This window comes from Anarrhichthys ocellatus, unplaced genomic scaffold (genome assembly GCF_004355925.1).
Source record: "Anarrhichthys ocellatus isolate YVR2014 unplaced genomic scaffold, GSC_Weel_1.0 scaffold5, whole genome shotgun sequence".
Classification (NCBI taxonomy): domain Eukaryota; kingdom Metazoa; phylum Chordata; class Actinopteri; order Perciformes; family Anarhichadidae; genus Anarrhichthys; species Anarrhichthys ocellatus.
Genome location: NW_022280035.1, coordinates 1587256 through 1597713, shown reverse-complemented (window position 1 = coordinate 1597713; position 10458 = coordinate 1587256). Strand labels below are relative to the sequence as shown.

General features: G+C 40.9%; 1 protein-coding gene across 2 annotated transcripts in view; it reads left to right on the top strand.

Moving 5' to 3' along the window:
- LOC116382143 (solute carrier family 12 member 5-like) overlaps nucleotides 1-10458 on the top strand; it is a 32258-nt gene that overhangs the window by 12203 nt on the left and 9597 nt on the right. For both annotated transcript variants that reach the window (XM_031844921.1, XM_031844920.1), the window contains exons 2-9: nucleotides 5166-5269; nucleotides 5358-5498; nucleotides 6158-6304; nucleotides 8528-8582; nucleotides 8670-8800; nucleotides 8964-9211; nucleotides 9296-9507; nucleotides 9603-9770. In XM_031844921.1, the coding sequence (XP_031700781.1) occupies nucleotides 5166-5269; nucleotides 5358-5498; nucleotides 6158-6304; nucleotides 8528-8582; nucleotides 8670-8800; nucleotides 8964-9211; nucleotides 9296-9507; nucleotides 9603-9770 (1206 nt within the window). The remainder of the gene's footprint in view (nucleotides 1-5165; nucleotides 5270-5357; nucleotides 5499-6157; nucleotides 6305-8527; nucleotides 8583-8669; nucleotides 8801-8963; nucleotides 9212-9295; nucleotides 9508-9602; nucleotides 9771-10458) is intronic.

Genomic DNA, 10458 nt, shown 5'->3' with positions numbered 1-10458 from the left:
TGTGAGTCGTTAGTGTTGCTAGTTACATGAATCGTTTGTCCCTTACTAGTGATGTGAGTCGTTCGGGGGAAATTGTAAATATTCATATTAATGATCAAATGTACGTTAGTACTGAATGAATATTATTGTGTTTTTCGTTATTCTTTTGGAGAACCAAACCTATGAGGCAGGTAAATGAACTTGCATGAATGACGTGTTTTTCTAGTCTTTGTAACCTCTCAAAGCACTTTACAACACAAGCATTCACCCATTCACACACACACGTTCATACACTAGTGGCAGAGGCTTTTCGGGGTTCAGTATGTTGCCCAAAGACACTTTGACATGTAGACTGCAGGAGCGAGGGATCGAACCTCAGACAGCTCTACCTCCTGAGGTATCTAATAGTTATTTTTGCCCCTAAATTTGCATATGGCCCTAGATATATTTGGCTTTAACTAAAATGTGTCAACAACTGTCTGATGGATTGCCATGAAATTTGATACAGATGGTTCAAGATACCCACAGGATGAATATCTCTTTGATTAAATTAAAAGAGTAGAATATTAATTTCAGATTTACAACACATGAGCGATTGAGCCGTTAAGTCTTTACTTATTTACTTCCAATCTAAACTGCATCATTTCATTAAGACCTTATTAAACATAAGCCAATAAACTCATCCCTCCTTGCAAACACTAAGCAACGGGCTGAAGATTAAAGCAATTTTGTGTTCTAGAGGTGCATTAGAAACTAGTTTTAGCGCATTGCATACAGACAAAGGAGCACAAAAGAGCTCATCCTGGGGCAGTAACTTGCTGTGGACATGATGAACACGGGTCAGATGTGGTGGCTCGTCCTGATCTAACCCGCACATTAAACACAGAGTCCACTCAGAAGTTTTGTGTGTTTTGTGTGTTCTGTCACCTCAAATACACTCACTGTGTCTGCTCTCTGGTGCTTTCACAAGCTTCTTCGCCTGCTCCGCTTCATTTCTGCTTCTAGATTTTGCTTTAAGTTTTCGTTGCCTTTGATGTCTGGGAGGTGAAGCTTTGCGTGGCCACGTCACATGAATGTTTTCTGGATATTCTCAGAAGCTTTTACGACTGAATACAGATCCGTCTCAAGTGCCGTTCACACCCACATGAACCTAGTTCTCTTCAGCTGCAGGAATGTATCTATGTAGGTCACCTTTGACACTCTTTTATCTCCCGGCCAATGATTCTCCTGAGTTATCTAATGAAAGGGAAACGGTTGACAGACAGACATCTTTCAGCCACTTATGAGCTCAGACAGAGGCAGGAATCCTCGGACAAAGCACTTCTGCTTGTATCACGGACTAAAAATGTTTTCTTCTTGCTGCATTACAGCCCCCAGGTAGCTGCCAGACCAGCTGACTCATCTTTGAAAACATGTTTTTTTCCAGATGACCTCTATATGATTTATATCCTGTGCATCCTGAGACTCATAAAACAGTAACAGAACAGATTTATTTATTACAAATACAATACAAATCTAACTAATGTCTAATATATACTGTTAGATGCACATAATGTTCGAGGTAAACTAATATATTTGGGACTCTTTCATGCTGTAAAGAGTTAATCTGATCCATATTAAGAGCTTTGTAAACCAAGTGTCAAGTCTTAAAATTGATGCTGAGATATTGATAGAGATATTTGAGGGATCACTGTGGTCTGTTTTTCCTCCTGGTTTTCTTTTAATTGCCTGAAAAGAGCTTTAAACCGTCCAGGTTAGAGCAAGTTATCAGGAGTCAAAGTTTGAAAGTATTTTAGTAATATGAATGACAGAATGACTCAGTGACAGTAAAACACTAAAACTTGAAGGCAGCATTGATGATATCTCCTGTAATCGATTGACTGAACATTAATCAATTACAATTCTACTAATAAATCAGTTATTAATCAACATTTTGTTGTCCTCTTCTGCTTTAATAAATAAAACTATCAATTGTCAAGGAAAAATAAATAGTAGTGTGTCATCTGCATATCGTTACTTGTAGTCGTTTTAAAACCAGTAATTCCTTTGGAAAGAAATCCAAACAATTTCGCCGGAAAATGCTTTAGAAAGTTGGAGGTCTTCCCAGTGCATGTGGTGCAATTTCTGCTGAATCGATGCCTTTGTGGTCTGAGGATTAAGAAGACTTGATAGGGAAATAGGGCTCTGATTTAATTTCACATCAGAAGTCAGATGTGGTTCATAATATGTGAGGTTTCACACAGCTGAGCCCTCACAGAGGGAGCAGATCGTTACCCTCTAACCCGGGGGATTTGTGAAGAGAGAGCTCCAGAGCAGCACAGTGGTGCTTTGATCCAGACGCTAACGTCGGCATGCTCACAGTGACAATGCTAACATGCTGATGTTCAGCTGCATGTATAGAGAGACCTGAATTCGTAAAACGTATTTTCTTTTGCGTGTCAAGAAATTCGCAGTGAAAGGTCTACTTAGTGCATCTTACTAGTTTTAAAGTGTCACTGACACACTTCTAAATGCAGCACAAATGACATGATACGTGTGGAAATTAAGAAAACTACAATGACAGGCGTGGTAAGACAGATTTAACGTCATCTGTCACAGTAATGGATCAGGAGATCAATTTCAGCGAGACCTCTGGTTGGTTGATTCCACTCCGAGTTCACTCACTGGAGGATGAGGTTGGTGGGATTTAGTGTGAGAAGAAGAAGTGAGGTGTGTTTTTGGAAAGCTTGTAAATTAAACGTTATTGTCGACATGTGTGGGGGGTGAAATACACAGATTTATTATTTTGTGAATGTTCTGCAGCGTTACCTGCCCCATAGCTAACGCCTGAAACAAAGTCTTCACTTTTTATTAAACATAAAAAAATAAAAAATGCAAAGTATATAAATGAACAGATACATTTAAAAATAAATGATTTAAACTCAACCTCATTATTTAAAAAATGTATATTATTATTATATTATTCTTAATGACACTTTATAGCATCACCCTTTTATTTCATGTACTTTGTTATTGACAGTGGTGTTTGTCAACAGTTTCGTCTCCCTGACTTTTTAGCCAATCACATGCCCCCCTCAACAATATGACCAACTTATACTACACAATATGTCACAAACACACACATACATATGCACAGAGAGAAGTCCTCACACACACACACACACACACACACACACACACACACACTCTCACAAAGGCATTTAGTAAAACGTGTTTTTAAAAGCTGATTTCACTCTAAGCTAAGAGCTGAAATGAGCTTTAAAATGCAGATTTAAAAACCCATGTTGGATTACAGAATACTCAAGTGGCTAAGAGTAGAAATAAAAGACCCAACGTGAGCCTTAATGTCACAAACCGCAGTTTGACTGGTCAACTCTTCGTTATTGTCTGACGCACAGAGATCATTTGCCTCTTTAACCTACAAATAAAACAAAAAGCAAACAAATCGAAATAAGGAGTTCACGTTGGTCGTTAAAGTCATTTTAAAGGTCTTTTCAAGTCGTGAGTAAAGAGGTGTGTAAAGCGTTTGGGAGTTTTGAATGTGTTGTGTTCAGGTATCGACAGGAAGCTGATGAAGACTAATCCTTCCTGCAAACGACATCAAAATTCACATGCTGTCTAATCCAATTTGACGGGCAGCGGCGTCTTTAGGGGAGCAGTCCGTCGTTCAAAGGATTATGTGCTGCGTGAGAGCCGTTTGGCTGGCATGTGACTCTCCTCTTTGCTTTAAAGATTAGTGTATAATGCTGCTGCGGCTCGGGGAATTGAAAGAGACGACTTGATTGTGTGGCTTTCACCAACGAGCTGCAGGACGTCCCATACATCTGGCTCTTTCACAACTTGTGAAGCCATTTAAATGCAGTTGTACTTTTAAATGTCCCATTATGAGAAGTGCTGAGTAAAATATGATGCCTCAAAATATGAACGTAAATTCAAGGCTTTGATTAAAGAGGAAGGGCTCACAGCGCAGACTTAATCCTAAAAAAGGAGGGCCACATTAAAACTGATATGGCTGCCTGTGGTTTTACAGTCAGAAACTGTAATGAAACTGGTTTTTAAATCATTATGGCTCAAAAACGTAGACAGTAGATGTCATAAATGGTCATTAAATTGAGATTTAATGCTATCAACATATTCATTTGACTAAAACAAGCAGTGGAGTATATGTTGCAAAGCGTAAACAGCCTGAGTAAATGAGTCAAATTTAACAACATGATGCTTCATCCACACTCTCTTGTCACGAAGCATATTGATGATTGGAGCAGATTTACTGCCCACTGCCATGCTGACTCACCGTCCCCAGCTCCTCCTCCCACTGCCGGCTTATATGTCCAAGAGCCGTCTTTTGGTTTTAATCAAACATTTATTCTCCGTTAAGAATTGTGTAATGTCACTCCACACTTCTGACCCGCAAACCACAAAGCAGGTAAAAGTATTGAATCATGACGTCACTGAAAACAGTGTCGGATGATTGTTAACCTTGTTAAGCTCAAGATAAGAGCGCGTGTCATTACGTTGCTGATCCTGAACGCTGTGGAGGATGCAATCGGCTCTGATTTCACCCTGAGTAGGATTTAAAATAGACTACGTTCTTGCTTCAGTATGACATCATTAGAAGAAGTCTGCATAGCAACTGGAACTCACAAATGAATTAAACACCTCAATGAAAGACCTCTTTAGGGAGTATTCTAGTGTGTTTGTATTCTCCTAATATACAACGGCAAACGTGCTTTGTATGAGATGTACAGCTGCCTGGATCACATTTGGTTGTTGATATAGCATCATGTCTGTCAAGACACATACTGAATGTATCACTGACGACATATTTCATTTGTTTTTACATCAATATTCATGTTCCAAACAACAACAATTGGGAGAGCAAATTAAATCTTGCCCGTATCACACAGTGTGAGACGGTCAAAAGCTTCAAATACCAAAATGTCATATTCTAAGTCTTCCAGCGGGAAACCAAATCAAATCCTCCAGTTCTCCATCTTTGCTCCTGTGACGATTTTACAGCTACTCATGAAATACCAAATGATGGAACATTTCAACACTCTAATTTGATTCATTAACAATCTACTATTCATTTTGTTGTCATCATAACTACATAATGTTTCCGTGAGCAGCTGTGCGTGAAGAAGACTCTGCTCCACGTCTGCTAGCTGGTGCTTCTGTGTTTTCAGGTGACGGGAACCCCAAAGAGAGCAGTCCTTTCATCAACAGCAGTGCGGCCGGAGACGCGGACAAGAGCCAGCAGTATGACGGCAAGAACATGGCTCTGTTTGAGGTGGGGGTCGTTTTCAACAACATGAAACCTAGAGTTTTCATGTCACTCAGAGATATCTTATATAACTGTGTGTTTCTGTTCCCTGCAGGAGGAGATGGATACCAGTCCAATGGTCTCCTCTTTGCTCAGCAGTCTGGCCAACTACTCCAACCTGCCGACGGGCAGCAAAGAGCACGAGGAGGCCGAGAATAACGAGGAGGGGGCACGTCCGTCTAAAAAGCCTGTCAAGGTAGAGTCCTGCGTGTGATCCGTTCATTCCAAAAATATCATGAAACTAACAGTTTAGTAAACACGTCCTTATGGGTGCACACCATACACTGTATATAAGAAGTGGACGTAGTCACTGTGACGTCACCCGTCACCCACAGTTTTGAAGCCTCGAGTTTGACATTATGGACGTCGCCATCTTGGTTTTTGGTCGTCTCCATCTTGGGGTTTTTTGCAACCAGAAGTGTCATAAGAAGGTGGAGTTAAGTACAACTGGAACGCAAAATAAGACATTTTTAGACGACCAAAAATATACATACAGAATTTTGAGGACTGTAACTCTCAGCAACAAAAAAAGAGATCTATGGATACATGTATGTAGCTATTTATTGTGCAAACTATACTGAATTGGTCGCTGCCAGCCAACAGATTCGCCGATAAACATTTATCTTCTTACTTCTCTGCAGCTCAGAGGAAATAGACCCTTTTCAATCGAACAAAGAGCTTGTCGTCTTCTCTTTGTGTTTGAAAAGAATAAACCCCTTTCTTTCTAATGAAATAGTTGGACCTCATTTCATTAATGAAATTCCCCGATTATAACCCCCGTTTTTTAATCCATGTAGACTGAAAACTAAGACACAAAAACGTTGACTAATCGCTTTCCTTGTTTGTGCTTCTCAGGCTCCACAGCTGGGCACTCTGATGGGCGTGTACTTGCCGTGCATCCAGAACATTTTTGGGGTGATCCTCTTCCTGCGGATGACTTGGATGGTCGGGGTCGGAGGCGTCTTCGGCTCCTTCATAATCGTCTTCATGTGTTGCTCCACGGTGAGTGAAACTGTAAATCTGCTGTTGCATATTTGTTGGGGAACGTGACGGCTCTTTGGTCAATCAGAAAACAAATGTATTAAAATATGCGTGGTTCATTTATTGCAGGCCAATAGAGCTGTAAACATCCATCCACCAAATACATCTTAAAGTGGTTCCTCAGCACACATACCCTTTTTTATGTTTTTAATTTTATTTTATTTGTGACATATGGCAAGGTTTTTTATTATTATTACTTTTGTAAAGATAAAGGAGTGGCATACCAATAGGAAGGTTTTGCTGATTATTCTTTTTTTGTTTTGTCTTTTTATTTGCAAAAATAAAGATGAAGGAATGACATACAGATGGGAAGGTTTTTTTATTTTTACTTTTTTTATTTTACTGAGAAAAAGTGCATAAAAGCATTTGAGGCTTTCATGGCGGCAGCAATAACAGAAACAAACACAAGGACTGTCTGTTGAAAGGAGAAACAAACGTGAGGATAAATGAGTAAAGAAATACATAAATGAAAAAGAGGAAGAAAGAAATTTCAACAAATCATAATGCGACAGTAATAATATTCTTCTAATAGTCTGTTTCTGTGTGTGTTTCCACTTGAATGTGTGTTTGCAATAGAAATATGTTGATTTAAAAACAGATTATATCAATGAACTTTTGACCCTTAAAAGCTCAGCCGGTCCCTTTAGATTAGCCCACCAAACCCTTTTAGTTGTTCCAGACTGAAATCCAACGTTGATCGTCCATTTTCGATTATGGCGCCTCGTCTTTGGAGCAGCCGTCCGCTCACTGTGAGATCGACAAACTCCACCGCAGCTTGTAACTGCCTCCTTAAAACGGACTTTTACAAGACGGCCTACGATTAACAACGTGTTCCTTTTCCATTATCGCATCACTTCATATTTTCTCTTTAGATTACTATTTTATGGTGTTTTATTTGAACTTTATTGTCATTACATATTTAAATTGTGCTTGTTTCAGCACATTATCAAAGCATTTCCTTAGATTTGGCGTTTTTATCTGTTTTGAATCCAAGAGTTTGTTCTTTTATTTGCATTCTACCAGTTTTATAAGGAATCACTTCTGATATTTGCATCTTATTTGTTTATATATCTGGTTATTGCCTAAACTTACATTTCACCATTTCACCTGCTTTATGTGAGCTCATTTCCGTCATCTACCTTTTTTTTCTACTTGCACTTCTCTGTTTTTGTATGGGCTCAATGCTGCTTGATGTGCTCTCATTTAAAAATGATCATAATCATTAAACTACAGACTGTTATAATATATAACAGGCTGTATAATTATAATTTGCATTGCACAGCTGCTGAAGGTGACATAATAAAACCTGGCATAAGGCGTTCTGCCAATAAACCCACGAACACCACCACCATCATTCCCCCTGTTGGAATCTGTCATTTTGCTGCTCCGTCACCGACCAACAGGTTACAAATACTAGGAGCTGACCTCAAACGTGCCCTGTGTGGGATTTGGTGACATCTAGCCAGGCTGCAGATTGCAACCAGGTGAAACTTCCGCTGGTGGCCGACGGGAAAACATGAAAACGCAAATGACCCGATCTATAGCCAGTTGTTGTACGAGTATGTTGAAGTGGAAGTTTCAGTTTGTGCAGAAATAAATGCTGCAGCTGCTCAAGACCAGCAGAGGTCTCGTGTTTTGTTTTTCGTCCCTGGAGACCAAAATCACGGCGTCCCTCGTGTGTTTTTCCGAACTCAGTCGGGGAAGCCGAAGCAGTTTGGTTTGTCCGTTCTGGGCTACTGTAGAAACATGGCGGCCGGCTCTGTATGGAGATATCAACAGATCATTTTATGGTGACAAAAACACAAATATTCTTATTTTCAGGTGATTATAGATTGAAGAAAACATGCTTATTGATGTTTTATTCCATTTCTGCTAATAATCTCTCTAAATGCTGCACAATGTTCCTTAGAAGGTGACTATTAAAATAGGGCTCATTTTTGGTCTCAGTTGACTGAAATTCCTTTAGTCTGTTTGTCATTATTTATGCTTTTATGACACTAAATGACTTATTGAGACACTCAAGAGCACATCTCTGGTAAACACAACCTTGAAAGTATAGCTTTTTGTGTGATTTTTTGTGGAGTAATGCAGTTTTACAGATCTGTCGATTAAATCAAGTAACGGATCAGTCCTAATTATTATCCTAAGATGTATTCTAAACGTCCTCTGTTGTGCTTTTTCCAGACGATGCTCACAGCCATCTCCATGAGTGCCATTGCAACAAATGGAGTGGTACCAGGTGAGTGGATATCTGAGAGGAGATGAATTGGTGTGTTTGAGTGTGAGAAAACACAAACCGACTCTTCTGTGTGTTTGTGACTCTCAGCTGGAGGTTCATATTACATGATCTCTCGCTCTCTGGGGCCCGAGTTCGGTGGAGCTGTTGGGATCTGCTTCTACTTGGGCACCACTTTTGCAGGAGCCATGTACATTCTGGGCTGCATTGAAATTCTGCTGGTGAGTAGAATATTGTCTTTACAGCCTTAAATATTGTCTATAGTTTGTCTATAGTCCTATTTAATTATCATTTCCTCGTGCCTCCACCCTTCTCCACCACACCTTGCCTTTTTTTCGCCTCCCTTTACTTTCCCTTTCTCCCTCCGTCTTTCCATTCCTTCAGATTTATATCATCCCCCAGGCAGCCATCTTTAAGATCGAGGGCCTGGAGGGCCAGGAGGCAGAGTTGGCTCTCCTCAACAACATGCGGGTGTACGGCACCATTGTGCTGAGCTTCATGGTGCTGGTGGTGTTTGTCGGGGTCAGATATGTGAACAAGCTGGCGCTGGTCTTCCTGGCCTGTGTCATCCTCTCCATCGTGGCTGTTTACGCCGGAGTCATCAAGACCGCCATCGACCCCCCCGTCTTCCCGTAAGTGACTTGCTCATTCACCTCTCAGAGTCTCCCGGAGGTGATCCGAGGAATGTGGCGATGACGTGCCGACTTTCTCAACAGCGTCTGCGTCCTGGGAAACCGAACACTCCTCTCCAAAGGATACGACGTCTGCGCAAAGGTCGTCGAGATAGACAATGAAACCGTCACCACCAAACTGTGGAGGACCTTCTGTGATTCTGAGACTCTCAATGCCACTTGTGACGAATACTTCACCAACAACAACGTCACAGAGATACAGGGCATCCCGGGGGTCAGTAGTGGCATCCTGGCAGGTAAGCGATGCCTGATCAATAACACCCTCTACCAATCATCAGGATGAGGATCAATCCACCGCACATGCTCAATTAAATGTCCCTCTGTCTTTTAGAGAACCTGTTTGGGAACTACCTAGAAAAAGGGATGTTCCTGGAGAAGCGTGGGCTCGCATCAGTAGTGAATACAGACAATCCGCCGACCAGCACGAACCGCTACGTCCTGGCTGACATCACCAGCTTCTTCACCCTGCTGGTCGGGATATACTTCCCATCTGTCACAGGTGAGCAGCAGAAGAGGAAGTCCTCGCCCGATTGAGGGGCTGTCTTTAGCTTTAAAGCTGCTCGAATCTGTATTTTTAGATTAAATGGAAATCCTTAAGGTTTCAGTCCTGGTTGATTTAGAATTTCTATGAAACTGTGCTTTGAGTTTAGCAGTCTGGGGTCCAGAATCCAGTTTGTAATACTACACATGTATATATATTGCAATATTTTCATCATTGTCAACAAACACCATTGTGTTACCTTTTTGGTGATAGATATAGTGACTTAACATCTTCAAGATTACCACGTAAACAACGGATTCGACGTAATGTGATCGAGGTAGAGATGAACCGTTAAAGAACAATTATTCTTTGGGCCTTTTCTACTTTACTTGCTAGTGAGAGATACAGACATTGAAGTTGAAAGAGGGGATGACACGCAGCAAAAAGACCCGAGGGCAAGACTTCAACTGGGGCGGCTGCATTAAGGACTTAGACTTGATACTAAGCGCTCAAACCGGAGATCTACACTGTAATCAGGCCCGTTTCAAGAGGCAGCAGGGAGATTTCCAGGGGAAAAAATCCATCAGTTATTGGAGCTTTAAGATCATGAGGAAAGTTATTATCGTCACTTCCTGCTGTGCTGACTTTGGTGGTAAAAGGCCGGAGCTTAGATGCCGAACGTCAACGCTGCACATTTTCTGCATTC